General features: G+C 38.8%; 1 protein-coding gene across 7 annotated transcripts in view; it reads right to left on the minus strand.

The window, feature by feature from the left end:
- Nucleotides 1-26,649, minus strand: part of LOC109037478 (guanylate cyclase 32E) — a 141,716-nt gene that overhangs the window by 79,197 nt on the left and 35,870 nt on the right. Inside the window, exon 1 of one of the 7 annotated variants that reach the window (XM_019052173.2) lies at nucleotides 12,532-12,698. The exons of the other annotated variants lie outside the window; for them this stretch is intronic. Within the exon in view, the coding sequence (XP_018907718.2) occupies nucleotides 12,532-12,573 (42 nt within the window). The 5' untranslated portion in view covers nucleotides 12,574-12,698. Of the gene's footprint in view, nucleotides 1-12,531; nucleotides 12,699-26,649 lie in introns of those variants that run through there. 7 annotated transcript variants of the gene reach the window in all.

Here is a 26,649-nt window from a genome sequence, read left to right on the forward strand (position 1 = left end):
GATGTTCAATTTGCGGGCGGAAAAACGCCGCCGCGAAGTTTGTCGGTGCGGACCGAGGCGCGGCGCGGCCGTAATCTTCCGCTCGGGTGTAAATTGAATTCTTTTACAAAGTCTTTTTACGAATCCCATCCAATCAGGGGGACGGGCCGACACGGGTCTTTTAATCAAAGCGCGCCCTCAACTTTGATACCTACTTACAACTTGAACTTCCCGCGCTCTCTCACGACATCTGACAAATTCGTCCGCGGGCGGCGATGCCAAAATTTACCGCTCTCTAGCGGAATTCCGGGTTTAATCCGTGAGTTTACGTGTTGATGGGGGCTAGAGCATAGAGAAAAAAAAGGAGGTGTTTGCATCTTGAGGTTTGTTTACCCTGTGACGTAGGTCGGTACAACCTGGCCAGCGAAATCCGGAATTCGAAATATGAAAAACGGACCATAATGTCCGATTTTTTTACTTAAATCAACTCATTATATAATTTCAAGCACTTTTTATAGAATGATTTTTTTCCTTAAATTACACAATTTCCAGGAAAATCGACAGGATAAACGTCGCTGTACCGACCTACGTCATCAAATCATCAAAAATATTCCAAGATGCCCGAAATGCAAACACCTCCTTTTTTTTTCTATGGGGCTAGAGTCCCATTATACTGAGAGTAGAGACAATGCGAATCAGGGTGTCTACTAAAACAGGCTGGCCAAAAATCAGTTCTTTCTCAGTACATTCGCAAGCTATTCAGTATTCAGTACCTCTGGAATAGAAAAATTCATTACTTTTTCAGTATCTCCAATTGACGAACTTCGCAAAATTTCAAAAATTTGAATTTCTCGCTCAAATTGCGACGAAAATGACAAAAATTCCGGATCTTCGTGCGGAATTGCGTACTTTTTCAGTACTTCCGGACCGCCCTTAAAAAATCAGTACTATTTACGGACTTTCCGGAAATTCTGGACTTGTAGACACCCTGCGAATCCACCTCTGGTTGGTTCCCTTATTTTAGGCCTTCACGCTGTCAAAAACGGGAATAAAGATTACACTCTCACCAATTGCAAAGATTATAAACCGGAATGGACTGGGGAATTGGGGGTACGGCAAGGAACAAATGGAATGAGAGAGGGAACGGAGACAGAACTTCGGGAATGGATTGATCAAAGATTACAAAAAACGTCCGATTTGTGTAATCTTAATTCCCGTTTGTGACATCCATAAGCAGTGTTGCCTCAACTCTCTCTATAAAAGGACGACTCTAGGTTTAATCCGTGAGATTACGTGTTGGTGGAAGTCATACTGAGAACGGAAACAAGACAAGGTGTGCATATGCGGGGTTGCACGGGTGAAATGAAAAATATGAATTTATGGAACATTTCCGTAAAACATTTCATGAAATTTCACAAAGTTGTGAAAAATACAAAACATATTTTCAGGGGCTGGGTATGCAACACGCACTGAAAAAACACCAAAAGCAAAACAGACGCCTTATTATTTTGCATTTGATTTCCGAAAATACAATTGTCGATATTTTCGCATATTTTCTGACATTTCATGAAATATTTCACATGAAATGTCAAGATTTTATTTTACACGAAGAATTGCAACCCTGGGCATATGTTGTCACTTTCAGTGGGGAAGACACCGAAGTTCGTATAGTTCTTAGAAATCTTTGATCGCAGAAAGAGGAAGAACGGATTTGTTCTTCCTCGTATCTCTTTGCTGCCGTCCTTACTAGTTTTGTTAATTTCCTGACACCTTATTCCTTTGCTTCGTCCCCTCTTGCTTAGTCTTTGCCTTCGCTGAAAATATCTAGCCATTTTTGCGACCTATGAATCTTTAAAAACAGGAGAGATTTGGGGATAGCTTCCGACTCGAACGTGCTAAGGAAAAATGCCGTGTGTGAACCGTCGACAAAGTCAAATTATTCGTTGATAGTATACGCGAATTTACTTGCAGACTTGTCAACATTTTTCTTTTGATTTTGTGGGGAAATTTATTTGAAATTTAACCTGGGGCACCTATCTAAAATTTCAAGGGAAATCTATTTATAACTTTCTTCAAAAATAAATAAATGTATTTGTTAGTAGTACATTTGGCAGTATTCGAATGTTAACAGACGTTGTAACACAGCACTGCAGAATTTTCTTGCGTTTCCATACAGACGTGATCACCTCTGAAATTTTTTGTGAATATTCTTGGACGAGAGAGAAACATTCACCAAAACTTGAAAAAGAAACTGTTCGTTAGTTTTCTGTTTAAAAAACTAAACATGAGTGAAGGTTTCCAACGTTGCAATTTGATTTAAACATATTGGCCTATTGACATCGATATATCCAGTGTACTAATGGCTTTCATCAAATCCGAAGAAAATTTGCGTCACAAGATCAAACTATGTTCTGTAGAGAAAAATAGACATGCGATTTGGAGAAGTAGATGTCATCAAATTTATGACTGTAGATTCTCAACAGGAAAAATAAAATATTAGATCAATACATTGCAATTCAACGCAAAAGTGCGCTATACCTCTATCCTGGATATATTTCGAGCAAGATTTTCTTTCGTATCGTTATCGAAGTTCCTAATAGAATAATGCAGTCGTTTTGGATATGTGTAAAGATAAATAAAAAAAATAATATGATAGATAATTTCCTGGTAAATGTTCCTATAATAACATTTCTTTTTGTATTAAAAACTGTTATGGTTCGTCTGCGAGTTCTTGGTTTGGAGAGAAATTAAGTAGGACTCAAAATTTAACTGGTTTGGCATAAAGGCCCCATTTTTATTCGCGGTACGATATGGCATGTCCGTTCTGTGTCTTATTACGATTTAGCAACTTGCTGTGTGGGCTGGATGAAAAAATGTTTGCGGCCGCAGCCCTCTTTTGAAGAGTGTTGAGTCCTTTGACCATAAAGTTATCTTTCTCCTGTCATAGACAGAAATATCCTCGAGCATTAGACTTGTATAAAAAACTTTGAGCTCGTTTTCCCAAAACCTGCGCTTAGAGAAATTGGGCTCATTGTAACATTTATATACCATGTAGTCACTCCTCTTTTATTTTATTCACAAAGAGCTACACAATGTAACGCCTTCAGATGTTCTGTAAATTTTCCCTGGATTGAAAGAGTGAAGAACGCGCTACCACAAATTTAAGTCAGAATGGTTTTGAATTTTGTGTGGAAAGAAAAACATAAAAATTACACACCATCTGATGTACTCCGTTCCCCCTCTCTTCCCCCGTTAAATCCGTTTCATCAATAGCGCTCTCCTGGCGTAACGATTGTTTTTCTAAGCGGTTTGGAGACTGAGAAGAAAAACAGTTTTCTTCTTAATATTTAAACTCGATTTTCTACGCTTAAAAAAGTCAACAAATTATTAAACAGAATTAGGTTGTTTTGGGGGGCAGAAAACTCACTTCGTTTGACTTTTCTGAGAGTTTGGAGTTACTTTAACCAGGAAGTCGTGAATATGTTTGTTTTTTTTTCTTTTTTTTTCGCATTAAATTCTGTGTAAATCCTTAACCGAAATGAATAACTGTAGAATTGAACACGTTCTTTTCACCTGCAATACTCAAGTAAGCTCGGAAAATTTCCGTGACAATGTGCCATGCTTAGCCGATTTGAAAATCTTTCGTTCTACTCAATCGAAGTTTCAATGTACATCTTGTATTCGGAAAAGTGCTCACAATTAGACGTTTGAGCGGAACTTTAAACTACCTCAGCCAGAAGCTCGGTTCTTTCGAGAATAGCCCTGGTGGAGTTGATCGTTGATTCCCTTTACGAATAAATAATTTTTTACAGCATTTAATCATCATTGCAATTCCACTTACTGTTCGATCAATTTGAATTTTTTCCAAGGGCAGTATTTCCAACTGTACTATCATCTCATTTCTGCAAGTATTGTATCATAGGAAGAACCACGTTTGCGATGTATTATAAGATACCTACGATTACACGTGGGACAGGATAGAATAAAATGGCGGTAATGCCATATGGCGTAAACAGAGACGATTTAGGTGAATAGGGATCCCCAAGGGATGAGGGAGGGAAACTGTATCAGGATTCGAATAAAATATTTCTAAAGGCGTTCAACCGATCACACACAGGCGGATTATTCTCACATTCTCTGAGAGAGTGCTGAAATCCAATGAAAACAAGCGGAGCGTGAGTGGTGCGTGACATTTCACGCCACTTTCAGCGAAGCTCTTTCCGCTCGGCGTTCCCTGCGCTTTGTGATGTGTACATTAGAGACGCTAAATACTTCCATTGAATAATTCACTTCGAAGAAGAATTAGAGCTAACGATTAATTATCCGAAGGATCGTCAGGTGAACAATTTATTCCATTGCTCGTTTTTGCAGACAGAAATTGCTCGGTAGGAATACAACTCTCTGTGATGAAATATAATTCATGCTTGGTGGCACGGACGGATTTTATTTAAAAATAATGATTAGCCGTATTATGATTGTGAATGCGCCAAAAAGATACATCTGATTAGTACAAACTCATTCAATGCCATCTCGCTCTAATTTCAAATTGTTTCCTTGGAAAATTGTAAAATTGTGAGAAACCGCAACAAAAATATAAAAAAACTGCGTCTGAGTGAAGAAATCCCTGTGAAAATTGCTTGCAAGTTCGTTTTTTTTTTCTCTCTTTTTACTGATTGCTCACTTGAAAATCGCCAAAAAAAGTTGCCCTTAAGAAAAACTTACAATTAATTTAATTGCTTTTCTATGCCTCTTGTTGAACATTTTTTACTAATCCCGGACAGGGAATTTTTTTTACACGACGTCCAAAAATTTCCTCAATTTACCCTGGAATAAAATTAGTAAGACTTTCAGCACGACAGTGCATGTTTTCTCATCAAAATTTGTATAGACGCATTGCAAATTTTCAATTTCTTCTCTGGAGTGAGAGCGAAGAGTAATATGTGAGTGTTAATGCAAACTTTCTGCTAGCCGAAAAAATTGGTCCATTTGAATCATGTTGATCGTCACAAAATGATTTTCAGCGTGATCTCTAATTTTAATGAAATGCGTCAAAAACGCGTGGGCGCGTAATGTGCAGCGTGCGTAAGCTGTGAAAAAGTAAAACAACTGTCAATGTTTAAATAAATCCAAAATGACGCTCATAAAAGCGCAGCTGACTATCAGTCTCTCATTACCCTTTATCATCCCTCAGAAATGCGGGAGTAGGGATGAAAAAGGCCACGATTACGTCAGTATCTCTGCTTCATTGATGTGATTCGGAAGAACCAAGCACCCAATTGCTGAGTTGACGCGAATTTTCCACGCCGCTCAAGCTTGATGTCTTTTTTGCTGTCCTCGCCAGCTATGCGTTAAATAACACAATTTACAGTCATGAAGCTCCACATTGCAAATGGACACGATTCTACTTTGAAAGTTCAGGTGGAAGGCGAAGAAGAGAAATATTACAGATATGTGAGAATATTAATATTACATGAATCGATACTGGGAAAAGAGAATTAATAGGGGAGAAAAAAAAAAAAAAAATTCTTGTGGTTGGAGATCTCGTAAGCTCTCCGAAGAGTAACAATATTTCGCAGCATTTTCAGAGGTACAGTTTGGATAAAAAAAATCTACTGGAAATGGAGCACAAATCGCACTCAGAAAACGAGATAAGGACTGAATACATTTTTAGTTCACACAGCAAAGAAGCTTAAGAGTCTGACGATGAGTGAACGTTTCACCGATGTAGGCTTTAATCTTAAAACGAGTATTTTCATTTATGTACAAAAGCATGGCAAAAAAGAACCCTCTCGAGATCCAGAGGTTCGAAAAGCGAAACGCTCAAACCTTGCAATGGTTCAAAAAAAGGTGGATCTTTTTGTAAAAATTGCTGGTTGCAATGTACCAATTCTTGTTACGAAAACCAGAATTCCTTTTGTGAATTTCGGATATTTTTTTTTTGACAACTACAATTTTGATTGTTCCAAAAATGAATCCGATTAGGTAAATATTAACAAAAAGTTGCTACAAATGCCGTGGAAAATTCTCCTCGGTAAGCTCTTGTAGTTTAGTCTATACAAGGTTAAGATGAGCGGTTTATGTTTTGTCAGCATATACTCAATATTGGGCACGGCTTATAGGTATGAGGACTTTTCACCCTGAAAACAGGTTACCCTTAGTTGGAGGCTTTAAATTGGCGAGCAATTTTCATTCGTAAGGGACCCACGTGCTGGAAAATACCAAGTCCTTACGTACCTCATTTTCCTCCTCAATACATGAGAACGTTGTCACATGGAACCAGCAAAATCACGATATTAAAACATGCGCTCTGATACATTCCAGATGTTGAGTCCGTGTACTGACGAGTGCCTTATTGAATCACATTACAAGGAAAAGTGCAGGATAGTTCTTTTATTATCTTTTATTTTATTGTTTTGTATATTTATTTCTCGTCCAATTCATTTTCCTGTTTGTGGGAGGCTTTTATTGATATACATATGTGAACAAATCAAACGGGTGCCTTGACAATTCATGAATCTACTTCTGTGATTTAGTTTTCGGGGTTTTTAAGCTGGTCAACAGAAGAAGAAGAAGACAAAAAAGAAGACGTATTACAGTGTAGATACGATCAATCTGTAGCTAAAAAACTTATGTAGTATAAATTCACCCTGCCTATTACTTTCGGAAACTTGGTGTTCTAAGCTCCATTGTGCCACCATCTGAATACGTCCGCACAGAGTATTTTTGAAGCTGATTATCCCTAATCTAACTCGGTTCATCGATAACCTATCCTTTTTTTCCGTATTAGAAGATGTCGTAGAGAAAAAAAATAAGAAGAAGGACAGTAGGAATCAAAAAAGAAGAAAAGGAAAAAGGGGAAAAAGATGGAAAAAAATAAATCCATATTCTCTATCATCTTTCCTTCTTCGTCCTCTTTCTCTTCTTCTCTCCTCCTCCTTCTTCTTCTCCCTTATTTTTCTTTACTCGCGCCCTTATTTTCCTCTTCTTCCTCTTTTTCTTCCTCTCCTCCGCATTTTTCTCCTTTTTCCCCATCTTCTTCCTCTCTTTTTCCCCCCTCGTTTCCTTCTTCTTGTCATCCTTTTTCATTCTTCTGATTGTTCTCCTCCATCTATCTCTTTTTTCTCTGAACTCTAACAACTAAATCCCAAGATTGTTAGATTAGTTTTACATGATGGTTATCTGGCAATAATTAACGTGTCCTCATTTGACTTATGCCCGACTAAAACCCAAGATTTTTACATTAGTTCAAACACGATGGTTATCTGGGAAACATCTAAGTCAAACGGCTAATCATTTATCGAGCGGCTGGGGGCACCCACGCGATTTTTTTCCACAATTCTCCTCCCGCAAAATTTAAAATTAGACAATTCGGTGGTAAGTCGGACAATGTTGTTGAAATCTTCGTTTATGACGAGAACCGTCCTGCCGTCCTGAGGAAAAACGCCGTATGAACATTCGAGAGTTGCCAAATTTCCCGGATAAAACATGTATTTTAGACGAAATTTATGCATATTTTTCCTTGAAATTTTCAGATATTTTAGATTAAATTGCGAATAAAATCGCCTGAAAAATTGGAAGAAAAATATTTGCTATTTTCCCAATGAATTCGTATTTTATTAGAGGAAATTTGGCAACGCCTAGAGGATCATACGGCGTTTTTCCTTAGCCGTAGCGTACGTCCGGATCATGATCGTTCCCAGATGCGGTCTCGGCGCGCGCGGTGGGCCTCCCGCATTCCGGCGGAGGAAGTGATTGATACCGGCGAAAGAGAAAACGGAGAGAAGAAGAAGAAGAAAGTGTTCATTGCTCAAGTTCCTCCCTCTCACCCTCATCAGGCCCGCGAATCAGGGAGTGAAACAAAAAGTATCCAGGCGAAGGGTGGCAAGATCGCTCGCTCAGCGCCAATAAAAATGCAAATAGTATTTCTCGTTAAGGGCAACCAAACACGTTCTGCAAAACATATTGATTTACCCGCGGCTCTAAAACCATTCTCATCCCGTCCGACCAGGTGTGTTCAATGTTTCTGGTGTGGTACTGAGATATTTAGATTCCTTGCAGGGATGAGAAGGGAGAACGAAAAATTGAACTTCAGTTTAGGCGCTGCTGCTGACGAGCATAATAATCAATTTTGGGGGGCGGAGGGGAGGGGGAGTTCACTCCCCTCTTACGAACAGCACAAGTCGAACCACTTTTTCAGTGTGCGAAAGATCGTCACCTTCCGGCCAAAGTATCACAAGCGCGATGCGACGTTTCAAAATTTTCGCCGCCATTTTATTTTTTACAGAATGATTATTCGTTTGATCAGTTTGAAAGTTTCACTGCACTTTATTGGCAGCACAACAAAATTCAGTGAAACTTTTGGACAGCTTCGTTGAGATGATTTCTCTGTAAAAATTAAAATGGCGGCGGAAGTTTTGAAATGTCGCATGGCGCTTGCGATACTTTGGCCGGAAGGTGACAATATGTGTGCCTTTCCATTTAATGTCATTTACAAACAACATCTGTTAAAATCCAATCATTTTGTCTCCGTTGCATATTTATGAAGTAATGCCCACCATTTTTCTGATAATGAGAGTTTGATTGACTTGTCCTAAAATATATACAAATATTTTTGCAAAATATTGACTTGCTCATTTCGTTCTCTCATGACAAAATTCAAGAGAGAGGTAGTTTTGAAACGCTGCATTCGGGATACACGACTTTTTTAATTTCACATCTGCACATACCAGCATTGATGTGAACGCAGAAATGGCTTATTTTTTAATCACGCTGGAAAGAAGAGAAAAGAGGACAGTTGAAGAAGAGGGGGAAAGGGTTTCAAAATGAGTTTTCTTTTGATAATTTGTGTATAAAATTTGCGTTACAAGAAAAAAAGAACGGCGCGCCACACTATGCTTGCTCGCTTCCACAGCTTGTGAGAGCGAGAAGCCAAATAAAAAAGTATTAAGGCGAATCTGTGAATTTTTCTTGTCCTCTTAAAGTGATTAAATGTTTTATCATCTCAGAGCCAATTAGCGGCTGTCTGACTGGCGTCATCACTCCCCCTCTTCTCGACTGTCCTCAATGGCGATGGGTGTTAAAAAGCGCCATTCATTTTTGAACGAAAATAGGTCCAAACGCTTCGTCGATAAATCAAGGCCTCGTAGAATAAGAGTGACAACCTTATTGTCCCCCGATTTGTTCGATCGCTTCACAGTAGGCCAAAACTTTCAATTTCAAGAAATCTTGCAGAGCACGTCGTTTTCCCGACGAAGGAACGTAACCCTATTACAAGGTTGCAAAATTGACACAACAAATTCAATATATTTTATAAGAATGTACCTGTGCGATTTTCCCCCGAAATTTTTCCCGTTTTGGCACGAGATCAGAAAAAATTGAGGAAATTTTCACTAAGAAATGCCCAAAATTCTCCTGATGAAAACTGTAATTTGCATTTTGCAAATTTGGCAAAATTGATATGTATGTAAGTTCTTTCGTGAGGAAAGCGAAGAATACAGGGTGCATAAGGCAAATTACTCGCAAGGTCAATTATTTCATTTTAAGCTTTTACCATTTCTACTATGTTCTCTATGTTACACCTAGCGCCAGTCAGAATATCAGCAAGTCCTAGGATATCAGATCAAGCCACTATAATGATAGAAATATTGCCCAATATTACGGGACTTCGTCCACATCAATTTAAAATTTAATAATTGCATATCAGATAATTTTTAAAGTAAGCTCTTTACCCTGGACACTTATCTTCTCTATTCTAATAAAATCATGTTTCAAGACGCTCGATGAACGGGGTGAGGAAGGGGAGAAAGAAGAATAAGAAGAGTAAGAAGAGTAAGAAGCGGCATTTGGGGGCGCGCAGCGCCCCAGGGGTTGGGCCATACCTAGTGGCCAGGGGGCAGAGTATTTTAGTATTTGATTATAAACGAACGATATTACCCAACGGAAAGATGCCAGAAAGGACAGAAAGTATTACTGTGTTCCGTAAGATAAGGAGCAACATAGCATGGCAAGTTAGAGATTCAGCGGAAAAAAAAAAGAAATCCAAGTATTTCTATCGTCTCGCCACTGTTCTCCGCCTGTCACTTAGTACTGCCCAGACGGCAAAAATTAGTATTGATCGAATCAATCAGGTTCGCAAGTTCACGCGTAAGCAGCCACGCTTCATTCTGGTCCACAAGGGAAAACCTATAAGTGCAACTGAACTTAAAAGGAACAAAATGAACAAGTCGATGCACAAACTCCGAGACAGTTTCATTCCACAAATCAAACCGATGCACGCGCAAAATTGAAACGCGAGCAATGCTCGTTCTAGACGAGCGACACATTTATATAGACTGCGAAAAGGGTGCTTTATAAAAGGAGTCATGGATAACAAGGGCAAAAGGAGTTTTCATTTCCTGAGTAACTGTAATGACGTTGTCAATTTTCCAGTCCAACCGTTACGTTTTTGGGGCGGAAGACTTCGGGGTAGCAAAAGTCAAACGTGAAATTTCGATGCCATTGCATGAAGGATAGGCTGACTGATGTATATTATCATTCATCAAGTATTTACAATAGTTTGAATTTTATACTTTGGAAAACTGTGCAGTTCCGCAAGGAACTTTTTTAAAATTTTTACTCGACAACGCTCATTCCATAATCATTGCGCGGCCCTAACACTGTTGCATACATGATCATGATGCATCCGTGGACTTAAAAATGAATTGAACTCCTCTCGATGTGCGCAAGGATATTTCAGCGAATATCATGCTCCTTCAAATACAAATCAGTTCGACAAAAGCTGCCTTCTTGAAAACATTACATTTTGGAATCTTCATGTACGTAATATGTATAAATGTAGAGCCTTCTTCGTGGAACTCTTTGTCTCTGATAAAATAATTAACTAACTATACATGAATTGAGGAGCTTGAAGGACGAGGCGCATATGTACAGTTTTTTTAAAAATTGAGATATTAATCATTTCAAGTAAAACTAGTCTTAATGCATATTCTGAGAAAAATTCGCCCCCATAATTTCAAATTATAAGCATAGAAAAAAGTCCCGCCATAAGTATCCGTGTAATTTCGAAACTTCGAACACGTGTTCCTCGAGATACCAAAAACTGCACTTATGCGCCTTGTCCTTCAAGCCCCTTAATTATGAAATTAGAAAATCCGTCCCTCAGTTAACAGAATCGATACTTAAAACAAGGACACGTCACCGTGTTTGACTGAACGCCTTCAACTTCTAAAAGTAGGCAATTTCTTGACCTAGGAGCACGTTGATTTGTATCCAATTCGCCGTGCCGTTTCGCTAGTTATTATTTTCATGCTATCAATTTGTACTTCGGAAGGGAGCCCCCACTTTAAATATTGACCCCCCCCCCCCTCTCCGGTCACCTCCCTCCCAAGGAAGACTAGGGGGCTCGGGGACCGTTAAATTCAGATTCCTAAAAGTCGATTACTTGCGGCCTGCTGTACCTACCATCTTTTCCCAGAGCATCTAGGTTAATTTTGTGACCTAAGAGAAATGTGGAGGGAAGCACTGCCCTCCTCTACAGGGGATCATTAAAGGACTTAGGATGAGCCAATTTTGGATTTTAAGAGATCTAATCATAGTGAAATTTTACGGACTTTTCAGTTCTGATACAATCGCATCTCGATTCGGTCACCCTCACTTTTAGGAGCATGAGCTCCCCTTCACACCCCCTCCCCACCCCAGTAGAGACGTGGGGGAAGGGGGGGTCTGAGACAATCAATTTTGAATTTCTTGGGCGGCCGATTCCTAATTCGACCCTACTGCAGTCCATGAATTCATATAACCTAGAACAACTGAGAAAAAACCCTGGTACGGATGGTCTGAAACACTGTGTGCATATTCTAATAGGTTTTACCAGTGTAAAAGATTGAATTTTTTCTACAATGCAGTGATCAGAGGGGAGAAAAATAGATTTGACTTAAAGAAGGCCAAGGACTCATCAATTTTGACATCTCATGTGAATGTTCATATGGCAGCGATGAGGCATTTAGTCTTCTCCGCTTGTCGTCAAATCAACACTCGTCTGAGTTCTTAAACAATAAGTGCCTAGGTTTGAAGGCTTGAAGAGAAATCTATTCCATCCTGTTATCAATCTTTCAGAGATATGTGTGAATCTCTTACACCTGAGGCAAGAAATCAACCATTTTTAAGGCGCATAATCATCATACGAAGATCAAACTTCGGCCTGCCCCGAAGAGACCCTACTCAATAATTTAGACTCTAAATTTGACTGAGGCCTTCTTTAGCATGAGTTCTAGGCAAGAAGAATTTGATGTTGCAGCTGTGAATTCCTTCTTAAAGGTGACTCAGAGTGTAAATAAACTGGTGAGACGCTAAAATTCAAAAACATTCGGAGTGGGTTGACCACAACAAGAAGTGAATCCCCGGTGATATAATAAATTAGCAATACCTACAGTGACAATCGAACCAAAGTGAAAGGTTTGAAGTTTTGTGGGATTTAAAAGTCTCAATAAATTGAACTACACAGTTCTGGTGAGAATACGAGGAGGAAAAAGTAAACTATTAGTTAGGACTTACAGATACTTTGAGAGACCACCTTTGACATCCACTTGAACACATGAAGATTGAACGAGGAGAACATCGGCTTCAATATTCTTTGGAGGATATGGTTAAGATAAGTAAATAAAAACTACTCCGCACTTCCACAATAAATCAAGAACCTCGAGCAACTTTGATAATCAAAGGACTTTCTCACAACTTCATGAAAAGGAAGAGCCACGTTTGTTTACAACTTCTTATCAAAATGACTCGAATGTAAACAAAGTGAGACATCCACTCCCATTGGTTCCCGCCAATTCCAGTGCCGCGCGCGGCAAAATATACAAATTGACGCGCCACTTTTCAAATAAGCGGGGAGTCCATTCGCTGAGCGACACTGAAAATCTGCACCATACTAGGCTTTTTCTCGGTTGTTTAGGGCGTAAGGAGTCAGAAAGCGTGGTGTTGAATACGGAATTCATCCCAAGGGTCCCGAATTTCATGGTCCCGAGGCCTCCCTAGCCTCCTCCCCCCGGGGGGGGGGGGGGGGGGGGGCAATTTTAAAAGTCTTTCCGAATAGGAAAATTGTTTCCAAATTCTATTCTCTGCGCAATCCCGCGGTCATTGTTTTCGCGCGACCTAAAACAATCAAAATATAGTCTGACACGGGCGGTCTGAACCACTCCGTACTTAATATTTAAAAAACAATCGAAATTTTTAAAAACAGTAAAAGCTGTTGCATTTTATACATGTCAATAAAAGAGTGACTCTTCATCGACATTGCCTTTAATTTCTTGTCTATTACTATTCTATGTCCTTTTCGGAAAATTTCGAATCATAAGGTCACACAATACGCTCTTAAAAATAAATGATGCGGAAATTTTGAGACACCGCAATACAGTCATGGGTTTTTGTAGTGCCCCAATCGATAGTTGATAACAAGAAGTGCGAGCAGTTGACTGTTTTAATGCATTAAAGATACTGCTGATTCAATAATCGAATGATAATTTGAACTAATATATATAAACTAACTTAAGCCAAGGTAAAATTTATTGCATTCAAATGTCTCCACGGTGCGTTTTAAACAATTTTAATGCAGTCAACATACCACCCGCGATTTATATATATATATATATATATATATATAATATATATATATATATATATTCTTATGGATTAGGAGTTGTTGCACCATGCAAGATTTCCGGAGTTGTTGCACCATCGTCGAAACCCGTATATATAACGAGGGAGGGAGTGAAAACATTGTTGCCCGTTTATTATAAAGACCCAATTTCGATGATTGATCAATATATTCCTTAAAAATTATACATTTGCAACTTAAAAATCCGCATACGTACTAGGAGTTATTGCACCATGGTGGAAGCATTACGTAGTAGGAGTTATTGCACCAGGTGCAAGTACTCCACTGCCGGGATTTATATAATCAACATACTTCAGGTTTTGATGATATCGACCGTTCATTTTAAAGAAGAATGTTTAATGATATTTTTTGAATGGTGGTTATTTATTTTTAAGCAAATTACAAAAAAAAAAAAATCTAAAATTAAAAATGCTTGGGAACGAAGATATGGTTTTCAATAACGATATCTTCTATCTGTAAAATTAAATCTTTAAGATTTGTTTGTCCTCCTTCGATCTCGGAAATTACAAACTTGCAGATTTGCCAGCACCCGTTACTTATTCGAATCGCATGCCCGACGTTGCAAAATTTACCTTAAACTGATAATGACTTGGTTTTGTTTTTGCCGCCAGACGATTTATCCTCCTTCAATCTCGGCAATTTTCGGACCAATTTACACCGTATTTTTGCAAATGAAAACTCTTAGTCTCTAAATGAACCACCACCCCTCGGTTTTTCGATTTGCGCAACCAACGTTGCAAAATTTACCTCGAATTCGTAACAAAATACTTTCGTCTTTGTCGCAAGCCCGCTTATCCTCCTTCAATTTTGGCAATTTTCGAATTAATTTTCCTCGGATTTTTGCAAATGCAAGCTTTAGGTCGCTACATGTACCAACTACCCTCGGTTTTTCGATTTGCGCAACCGACGTTGCGAAATTTACCTCGAATTGAGGACAAAATATGTTCGTCCCACCCGCCACTAAAAGTTTGTCCTCCTTCAATCTCTGCATTTTTCGGAACAATTTACACTAAATTTTTGCAAATGAAAGCTCTAAGTCTCTGAAAGTACGATCAACCCTCGCTATTTCGATTTACGCAACCGACGTTGCAAAATTTACCTCGAATGGGTAACAAAATACTTCCGTCTTTGCCGCCAGACCGTTTCTCCTCCTTCAATCTCGGCAATTTTCGGACCAATTTACACTGAATTTTTGCAAAAGAAAGCTGTTAGTCTCTGAAAGTACGAACACCCCTCGCTATTTCGATTTACGCAACCGACGTTGCAAAATTTTGCTCGAATCGAGGACAAAAGACTTTCGTGTTTGCCGCCAGACCGTTTATTCTCCTTCAATCTCTGCAATTTTCAGATCAATTTACCCGAAATTTTTGCAGATGAAAGCTGTTAGTCTCTGAAAGTACGAACACCCCTCGCTATTTCGATTTACGCAACCGACGTTGCAAAATTAACCTCGAATTGATAACAAAATACTTCCGCCTTGCCGCCAGACCGTTTCACCTCCTTCAATCTCGGCACTAATTGGACCGATTTACCCCATATTCTAACAAATGAAAGCTCAGTGTCTCTAAATGTACCCACACCCCTCGGTTTTTCGATTAGCGAAAGGGACGTTGCAAAATTTACATCGAAATGGTAACAAAATACTTTCGTTTATGCCGCCAGACCGTTTATAGTCCTTTCAATCTCGGCAATTTTTGGACGAATTTACCTCGGATTTTTGCAAATAAGAGCTAAAGGTCTCTAAATGTACGAACACCCCTCGGTTTTTCGATTTGCGAATCCTACGTTGCAAAATTTACCTTGAATTGGTAACAAAATACTTTCGTCGTTGCCGCCAAACCGCGTAACCTCCTTCAATCTCGTTAACTATATGACCGATTTACCTCATATTCTACCAAATGAAAGCTCTGTGTCTTTAAATGTACCAGCACCCCTCGGTTTTTCGATTGACGCAACCGACGTTGCAAAATTTACCTCGAATGGGTAACAAAATACTTCCGTCTTTGCCGCCAGACCGTTTATTCTCCTTCAATCTCTGCATTTTTCGGAACAATTTACACTAAATTTTTGCAAATGAAAGCTCTAAGTCTCTGAAAGTACGATCAACCCTCGCTATTTCGATTTACGCAACCGACGTTGCAAAATTTACCTCGAATGGGTAACAAAATACTTCCGTCTTTGCCGCCAGACCGTTTCTCCTCCTTCAATCTCGGCATCTATTGGACCGATTTACCTCATATTCTAGCTAATGATAGGTCAGTGTATCTAAATGTACCGACACCCCTCGGTTTTTCGATTAGCGAAACCGACGTTGCAAAATTTACCTCGAATTAGTAACAAAATACTTTCGTCTATGCAGCCAGACCGTTTATGCTCCTTCAATCTCGGCAATTTTTGGACTAATTTACCTCGGATTTTTGCAAATGAAAGCTCTAGGTCTCTAAATTTACCAAAAGCCCTAGGTTTTTCGATTTGCGAAACCGACGTTGCAAAATTTACCTGGAATTGGGAACAAAATACTTTTGTCTTTGCCCTCAGACCGTTTAACCTCCTTCAATCTCGGAACTGTTGGACCGATTTACCTCGGATTTTCGCAAATGAAGACTCTAGGCCTCTAAAGGTACCTACACCCCTCGGTTTCTCGATTTGTGAAACCGAGGTTGCAAAATATACCTCGAATTGGTTACAAAATATTTTCGTCTTTGCCGCCAGACTTTTTCCTCCTTTAATCTTGGCAATTTTTGGACTACAATTTACCTCGGATTTTTACAAATGAAAGCTCTAGATCTTTAAATGTACCAACAACCCTCGGTTTTTCCATTTGCGAAACCGACGTTGCAAAATTTACCTCGAATGGATAACAATAAATTTTTTATTTTGCCACTTTGCAATTCGTCCTCCTTCGATATCAACAACTCTTAGACCTATTTACCTCAGATTTGCTTTTGACGAAAGCTCTTAGGATCAGCTGCCTGATTTTTGAAATTTTTTGCTTGTCGGGACTACATAGATGACATAGGTTAAATGGCGGGGCATAATTGGTTGGCTACGTCTAATCGCTGCTTTGTCGTGCCTATGTCGGGTTGAACTCACGACAAGCTAACGGCACCTCTTAAGCAGGGGTCGAGAGGGAATTGAAATTAATTTGATCGCCCTCCGAGTTCGCGAACGACCAAGCGTCGCTTTTCGATCGCGATACTCGATCAAGAGGCCGGAGCAGGTAAAAGAATTTGGGATACCAAATCCCGAACTCAGAGGCGAATGGGGCGATTATTGTTCTTGTTCGAAGAACGAGAGGCAGTAGCGCGGGCCAACTGTTCAGTTCCCGAGATGGGATATGATTTCTGACCGCATTGGCATCCCCTCGTAAGACAGGAGGGAATTAAAACCCGATCTCGATTGCCCTCCTCGAAAGACGCACACGGGGCTTCCGATCGAATTTATCTGAATCGGCTGCGTTTTTGCCCGCAAAGGCTCTGGACTTTACCCACGGATTCTTTCCTACCCTGCTAGTCCGCACACGCTGGACCGCGACAGCCGGTCACTCCTCCCTTTCACTTTGGCATTGTACTCATGCGTCCTCGTCCTCCCCTCTTACTTTCGTCCTCTACCCTGGCTATTTTTCGCCTGTCATGTTTCGTGCGTAAACTGTGGGCCCATCCGTCTCTGACTTCTGCACGTCTGAAGAAACATCTATTCGTTATCGCTGATCAAATGCGCTGGTGTAGTTGGCGAGTATGTAACTGCTGTAACTAGCAATTTTTCCACCCATGCTATTGAAGCAACAAAATAATTTGTCTAGTACACATTATCATGATTCTTGTTTTTTACCTCACATACCCAGCTGGATCAGTCGTTGTTTAAACTCAAATTGTCCATTGCTTGAAGAACCCTACAATATTTTCATTCAAATTTCATAAGAATATGAATGCGCAATTTCACTCTCTAATTGCGCTGAACTTTCCGCGGAATCGGAGGCGAGATCAATGAATTTTTCGGTTAAAAAATTTTACCAGTTTCCCAACTAAAGTTCAATATGTGAGTAGGTTTACTTTTCCAGAACTACCCCTCATTTTTAGTAAGCTCTACAATAGCTTTAAATTTAGTTTTTTACAGAAAATAGACCATGGTACCATCGCGCATGAATTGGTTGCTAGTGAAAAGATAAAAAGTATGCGTGTCCGTAAATTGAAAATAAAAACATAGGTTCGGTTCTTGTGATCACATGTGCAAGAAGATACGTCATGTTCCTTCCCCTGGACAAGGCCTCTTACGTAGATTTATGCGTTTCCACTGAACCACAAGACTAGGTATACGAATTCGAGCATTCAGATTCAAGTTTCGTAGCCTAAAGAGCCTCCCTAAAAATGGCCCCTTTTCGGGAACCCGGAGATTTCATTCGTATGTGGCTTAAATGAAACCTTATGATGAGACAAGCCTCCAGTAAAAATTTTAGCTTGAGTATATGTCTTGTTTCCGGGATACAGCGTTGCAAAGTTGGCATATTTAAGCTTTAAAATTCTCATATTTTTATGGATTTTCTTCCAAAAACCAACTTCAAAAATAACTTTACAATACTTACACGAGGCGCACACGATAATTTATAATATAAAAAGTCTCCAGTAAGAGTTTTGACTCGTGCGTAAGCCTTGTCTTGGCAGTACAACGTTGCTAAGTTTACATTTTTCAGCTTTAAAAAGATCATTTTTTAAAGTTTCTCATTCACAAACCGCTATTACTGAAGATCGAACTGTATTTGGGGGCATAAAATCAACAATTAGTGATACTTGTAGATGCATAGTATAATTTATAAAAGGATACAATAATACAGTGTTGCAAAGTTTTCAACTTGTATCTGGGGAAATGTCTATTTTGTGTTATTTTATTGAAGACAAGATTGAAAAATCGTTGATAAGTGATATTGTGAAGCAAAGAAATGTGGAGGACTTTTGTCAATCCTAGGTGAAAACTGGAATTAAAATGGCACTGTTGCCAATTTTATTTAAGTTTCTCTTAACATTCCATTATAAAATAAGTTTAAAATAAGGATACTTCCAATAATTATCTGATTTTAAAACGTAATCCAAGTGAATTTATGGCATACAATGAATGGCTCAGCATCAGTGTTGCTTTCAAAATCTAAAAATTTCTACCTTCCCTTGGATGTCAATTTTACCTTTTTTTTTAGGCAGAATGCAAAAACAAACATAAACTATGGAAACGCTCGAGTTTTTTAAGTACAAATAAATCTTGATACAGACAATACATTCATTGTTCCTTAAAGGATAGAATATCTTCGACTTAAGAATTACAAATGATGAGAAAGTTAAATAAAAAAAGAAATTAAATAGATAATTTTATAAAAAAAAAAGAAATTAAAATAATAAAATATTTAAAATTATTAAAATATTGTTGCATGGATTGGTCAAAAATTATTATTTCGGCATGACTACAAACTATTTTTTCATTAATAAATTGTTAAAGTTCCATTTTTGTTGAGGGTTGTCCCCATAGTATTAAGACCTCTGTGTCACAGTGACAGCATTCCGAAGAGAATAGGACCAGGCTATTGTCATATTTCATACTTGTATTTCAAAATGAATTTAAGCATTCACATTATGATCTCGGCACTGGATGTAAATTCTTGGTAGAATTCGCTGACCCCTCCATTCTGATAAAAAATACATCCATCTCCCAGTGAAATATATCTGGAAAAAAGTATATTCTCAATACGCAACGGTGCAGTGTCTTGGCAGTGCCAATCATGTCAAGCTCGTATATGTATAGAGCATGTTGAAAACATATCTTTGATCCAGATGCCCCAAAATAAACCCATTGAAGTCGTGTTCAACAAGAAAAAATCATAATCCATGCAGAGTTCAAAGTTTTAAGCATTGACAACGCTGTATCACCACCGATTAAAGTATTCTTCTTCAAATACAAACATTGATCTACAGATGACATAAATGGTTGATTTCCTGCCTTAAATCGTGATTAAATTCTACGAAAGTAGCTTCTTAAACACAGAACTCAAAAATATAGACATTTTTAAAGCTCAAATATATAAACTTTGCAACCCTGTATCGTTAAAACTATACTTGCATTTTGAGTTAAATTTTAACAAAAGCCTTAATCTATCATGAAATTTCATCTAAACCCCTAAAACATATCTTTTAGCGGTCACTAAGTTCGTTTTTAAGTTAAGAAACTTGATAAAATGAACATTTGTAATAGGTTTTTATGTCAACTTTGCAACGTTGTTTTAACAGAATTAGTAGTATTAATTTTTCAATAGAAATATGCATTCGATAATAATACTAACATTTGATAAAATTTTACAAAATATCATAAAACATCCAATTGAATCGTTCTCAGAAAATCAGATACCTGAGAATATGAGAATTTTAAAGCTCAAATATGCCAACTTTGCAACGCTGTATCTCGAAAACTAGACGTATACTCAAGCTAAAATTTTTACTGGAGGCTTACCTCATCATAAGGTTTCATTTAAGCCACAAACGAACGAAATCCCCGGGTTCCCGAAAAGGGGCCAAAAAAGGCCCTTTTTTAGGGAGGCTCTTTCACGTAGAATACGCTATTCGCATTGACAATTACTTGTATCGTGTTCTACGTGAAAGTTTCATTAAGAGACATTTATTCGAATGCTTAACCTCGTACCATGTGGGAATAAGTTTCCAAGTTGCAGACAAACACTTTGAAATCAAATTCAGAATAATCAATAACACTTCTCTTTTTAACTTAAAGAGTGATAAATCTCGATATTTCCCAAAAACGCAGCAATTGCGGTCACCAAAATTTTCTACCAAAAATCGCGATCGCGAAGTTTCTGGCAATGTCGCAAAATCTAACCGTGGCAGAAATATCTTCTGGCACACGCATGCTCCCAAAATTGCAGGGGAATAAATAAAGAAAAAGGGACACAGCTGCGGTGCGGCTGTAGTCGGTAATTACTTCTGCCTTTCTCACTCGCGATCCCACATTTTTTCCACGCCTCAAATTGGAGATTAACTCCCGTGTGAGAAATTTTTCTTCACTTACGCGTTATTGTTTGAGGAAATGTTCGAATATTGAATTATTCCATTTTCAATTCTTCTGCTTCAAGTAAAAGTTTCCTTGTTGATAGTACTTTCAATAGTACAATGACTTAATTAAACGTGCAAAAATGCAGATCTTCAAGCTTTTTCAGGCAGGGTCGGACTCGCTCAAATCTGAGGACGTAGACCCTTGGGTGGGTAAGGGGGTGTAATATGATATTTTCCTAGAGAGCAGCCCATACGTGGAGGGAGGTACGGGAAATTTTGGCAAAGCAGCACAAGGCCACCCAATTTTCCGGTTCAAATTTGATTCATCATACAGAGTAAAAATTGTAAAATTGAACGTATTTAAGTTCATAAACTTCAACTTTTAGACTTGTAATATTAGCTTCTAGACGCATCCAAGCACCATTACTTTCCAAAGGAACCGAGCTAGAGCTGCGGTCTACACGAGCTTCAGATATGGGTCTGCAAATCCATCCTTTAAAGGAATCAGACATGAACCTGAGAAAAAAGAAGGAATCGAGTATCAAAAAGCCGGAAAAATGAGAAACGTATGTGTCCGAGCTTCTTCTTAAACTTTTCTCCCGAATCTGAGCAATTCCTCATTTACGTTTTAAGGCGGAGCACTGCTATTTGGATTACATTTTGCAATAAGGAACCACTATCTCTGACTCTTCCATAAAAGCATATTGTTGCACAGGGAAACCAATAACAAATATGTTGTCTCTAAAATGAGCCAGAAATAGTGGTTCCTTATTCCAAAATGTGGTCCAGTTTACGCTTCGCGTCATCGCGCCTTCAATTTTTCAGATGCAGCATAGACGTCCTAAAAGCACGAATAGTTGTATCTTAGCACTGTCGTCAAAGAGTATCCTTTCCCTTGCTCCATTTCCATATTGTGTTTGGCTTCGTTTGTCTTATTCGCACTGGTGCTTCGAGGGCTACGTAAGTAACACGGCCAAAGATATGTAAGCTGTACTTGGGCCTCGTTTTTTAACTTTTCTCTCAAAGCTGAGCGACACCTCATCGGCAAAATTGAGCAAATTCCTTAGCTCCTTCAATTTTGCAGATGCAGCACGGACATCCACCGAGAACAAATAGTTGTATCTCTGCACCGTCGTCAACGCGGACCCTTCCTTTGTTCGACTCGTGTACATCCAATTCGTTCTATATTGTGTTGGTTTCGTTTATCTCATTCATTGTGCTGCTTCATGGGATACGTGAGCAACACATCCGAGGATTGGAAATACGTAATCCGGCCTCGTTTTTTAACTTTTCTCCCGAATCTCACTAACGGCATGGAGCAAAGTATTGCGAGTTAACGGCTCACAACCCACGCCATCGCTCCTCATATTGACGGTGTAAGTCGGCAATCACATAACTCGGTTTGCAGACTTCCTGTCATTCTTTATTTATTAAACGAAAACTACTAAACGGGAATTCTTTGAAACTGCCGTGATTTTTCCTCGCGGCGCGAAGAAAATTCTGCAAAAACTTCAAGGAATGATGTCAATTTGTTCTCCTCTAAAAAAATAACATAGGTAGAGGCGGAGATTTTCAGACACCGCAAACGAGTTACGTGATTGGCGACTAACACCGTCGATATTCAATGTTTGCATATATCTTGCACGAATCGTTGCATCGCGTTCAGATTGCTCTTATTTTTGAATTTTGAAATAAGAAAACGTTAAGTTCAAAATATGCTATGGTGTGTCTAAATCAGCAGTAATTTTAAAAGGAACAAAATATATGTTTAAAGGTCTCTAATGCACCCTGTAAAGGGCGCACGTCTAAAAATTGAACCGACAGTAGGGGGGGGGGGGGGGATTTGAAGTGCCAAAAGAGGCTGAGTTAGCACAACGGTGACACTTTCACCAGACTTTCACAGGAAACGGTTAAGACGAAAGGGGCTCCTTCCTACAGCTTAAAAATTCGGAAATAGGTATTTGCGCAAGAAATCGATGAATTCTGTGCATATTTGTATCGGTTTCATTCAAAGTAGCCATGTAAAACAAGTCATCCGAATGTTTCCCATTTCATCTATTACATCCTCTTTTTACCCGTGTGGTTCATAACAGCTAGAATTCTTACTTTGTCTAATTTTAAAGATATGCATTTTTTTCTTCTGCATATATTCTCGGTTTCCCTCATGTTCAAATGTTTTGTATGATGCGTCAAATGTTTCATATATTAAAAAAAGAAAAAAGGGTGCAGCGGTCTATTCGAACTTTCATGTACTAACATCAGTTACGAGAATAAGGACGGCACGGCATATTTAATGAAGTTTGATATCCTCTTCAATTTTGCGGTGCGAGACCATGCTCTATGTCAAAAATACCTATCTGAAGGAGAGACAGGACTGTAGATAATTTCCGGATACCGATAATATTAAGTACAGAAAGATATTTTTTCATCAAAATACTCTAGAATTGCATTGGTAAAAAGATGTTACTTACGACTTTGAAGGAGGTTACGTATAAGAGTGGTCCCCAAATAAAAAATTCTCGGAATCTTTTGTACGTAAAGGAGTTTTTTTAGTGTTAAAATTATGAAATTTTGTTTAAATTGCATCAAGGCCTCCGAAAATACTTAAATGCAATTTGAAAAGAAGATTAAATTCATAAAAATTTAGCGCAATTTAAGCACTGTTTGGGGTTGCCACTAAAGATCTAAAACTCTTTAGTGTGGTTCAGCATGAGCAAATTTTTAAATGCGATAAGAAGGCATCCATGTGTCAAACAAGTCGCACTCTCCGGAACGCCAACTTTTCTAGGCTGCGTTAAAGTCTCTGAGGTGATCGCTGCATTTTGCCGCCTTGGCTACCTCTCGTGCGGCTCGGTTCGATCCAATTTCTAAGGCACGTAAACTTTGGAGCAACTTTCCGCAACTTTGGTTAACGGAAAATCCTACAACCGAATCTAGGGTGAGAAAACAGTTTTGGTGCTCGGCACTTAAAGCAGAGTTCGCGGATTTTTTCCGCTGCTACCTACTGCGAACGCTGCACCATGGGGGCATTAGTCAGGCAACATTTATTTTGGTTAAAAAAATTGCACTTTTCAGCAATACTTTCTTCTGCAATTGGCACTAAAATCATCGTTTCACGGCCATTTCCTTCTCTTTCCTTTCTTCCAAGAGCATTTCGACGGTTTGAGTCGGCAATCAAATAACTTTGTTTGCAACGTCGCAGACCTCCTGTCATACTTTATTTCTTAAACGTAATACTACTCGACTGCAGTTCTTTAAAACTGCTGTGACTTTTCTTCTCTGTGCGAAGAAAATTCTGCAAAAACTTCAAGGAATGATGAAAATTACTTCTCCCTTAAAAAAATTACAAATAGGCGGAGATTTCAGACAGAGTTATGTTCACAAACGAGTTATGTGATTGCCGACTTACACCGTCAATTTGTGAAAGTTTCAAAAACTCCATTACCCGCGTAAAAAGTAAAAATAGCATTGAAACAGAGCAATCGTGATTCATAACTCCTGAGCCCTGCGTTAAAGAGAGGTTTGAAGATGCAACATAGCAAAAATGTAATTAGTGACACTATGCTTTTGATACTACGGCAACTCAGAGGAAAAACCCATATTCCATAACCATTCACCCTCGCGCCTCGCCCCCTCGCTGGCGCCGCGGTCCAGCGCGATCACGGGCCTGACGTTGCCTCAGGCGGACACATGCACGCACTTTCCTCTGTAGTGATATTTCCTTCGATGAACCACGGACTATCGGGAAAATTCAACGATATTTTTCTACCGATTTTTCAGACTCTTACACGCAATTTGATCGAAAGTCTCTAAAAATTTCAAGGAAATAATTCAAAACTTTTTTCAAAACACGAATGTTTTCTGAGAGGAGATTTGGCAACATTTTAATGATTATGCGGCGTTCTTCATTGGCACGGAAGCACCAGCGATGCACTTTGATGTGAATGTTGAGAAGTGTAGGAGTGTACACTTCAACACGTCTATACACGAGTAGGAGTGTACGGAGCAAGTAATACTTATCATGTGTTAGCTTGTAACCGGGGGAATTCTCTCGAATTTGAATTTTTTTCAGCTCCTCGCTGATCGGCGTATTGTATTTCAATTGGAGAAAACATTTTTTGAGAGGAAATAATTCCTTAGGCACACTTCAGTACTACATACTGCCGCGATGAAGAGAAATGGACATTCCAAGGTTGCCAATTTTCAGGAATACTGTACTGTGAGAGTTTCAGGTGATTTAGATAAAGGCCTGGATACACACGGCGATTAATCGCCGTGAGTGAAAGACGAAAGCCAATGGAGAGCCTTGATTTCGATCCATTGAAGTCGATACATCGAAATCAAGGCTCTCCATTGGCTTTCGTCTTTCACTCGCGGCGATTAATCGCCGTGTGTATCTTGACCTTAAAAGAGAGCATTGAGTCCTCGGAAACATAGGAAAAACAATACCCACTGCCAAATTATTGTTTTTCAAGGTATATTTCGGCGGTGTGAGCCGGCAATCACATAACTCGTTTGCAGTGTCCGAAAATCTCCGCCTTTGTGTTATTTTTTTAAAGGAGAACAAACTGACATCATTCCTCGAAGTTTTTGCAGAATTTTCTTCGCACAGAGAAGAAAAATCACGGCAGTTTTAAAGAATTCCCGTTTAGTAGTTTTCGTTTAATAAATAAAGAATGACAGGAAGTCTGCAAACCGAGCAATGTGATTGCCGACTTACACCGTCGATTTGGAAACAACCGAAAGGTTTTTCATACAACGATATTCCTTCGAACGGCAAAGAAGAGTTCTATTTTCCGCGTCTTAAGATAGGTATATAAGGTGTTGAAAGGCAACTTTTTCCCCAGGAAGAGTATATTGTAGAAATCTAATATGCAATTGGCACTCGACACCAGGCGAAGTTTTAAGCTTGCATGTTGTAAGAAAAAAAAAAAATCTGGTATAAAGTTAATTAATCACAAAAATATTGGAAACGTCCTTTTCCACAGTCATTGGTTGTAGAATTAAGAGGGAGGGAAAGATCACTCCGAAGTTGCAATGTTCAAGGCGTCTGTGGTCATTTTGAACAGAAAATAAGTCTTCGTATTTTTTTCACCTTCATGTTTTTCATGTAGATTTAATGAATTTACCGGCTTGGAGTTTACCGTCTAATGGTTGGCGTTTATGGAAACAATCATCAACTCAGAAATCGTGTTCTCCCATTGTCACCGGAATAGTGTCTCTACACCAAAGGTGGTCTAGTTTATCCAAAATATCTTAAGAACCTTTATAGCTCCTAAATTTAGAGGCTTTAGTAAATTCTGGAAAGTGAAAGCTAAGCGCTTAAGTACTGAAATTGACTTGAGGTATAATGATTGCTGGAGGTATGAAATTTTATGCCCAATTCCCTAAGTGCAAGGTGAAGTAATGCAGAGAAAATTGATTTCTTGCCTAAAACCGTTTTTTTTTTTTTTTTTTTTTTTTTTTTTTTGGTTGAGATTGGTAACTTTCGCCTAACTGTTAGCCCTGTCCTTCCTTTCCCCACTTGCAGGATTGTAGAATAAAAAAGAATAAATGAAATGCAAAAAATATTAAAAAATACTCAGTTGGATTAGCAGTGAATAAACGAATTAAAGATTAAGAGGAAAATAAATAGGTAATAAAAATGGAAAAAAATCAATGAAAAATATTAAAAACCGGTGGATAAAAAGTGTTTCGACATACAGCAAGGACGGAAATTTGAAGCAAGTCTGACTTATTCGAATTGCATAGTTGCGTTCAATTTTAAGAACATGAATATCATATTTCATAGCCCGATGCGTTTAATATTGGTATTGGGGGAAAGGGGTGGAGAATCAAGCAAAACCCTGAAGAGGGGGGAGGGGGCGAAGAAAAATTAATGGAAACGTGTGATAACAATATTTCAGAAGGAGAAATTGCCGCGGCTTAGGTGGACATTTAACTGAAATGATC

Source organism: Bemisia tabaci, chromosome 5 (assembly GCF_918797505.1).
Source record: "Bemisia tabaci chromosome 5, PGI_BMITA_v3".
NCBI lineage: Eukaryota > Metazoa > Arthropoda > Insecta > Hemiptera > Aleyrodidae > Bemisia > Bemisia tabaci.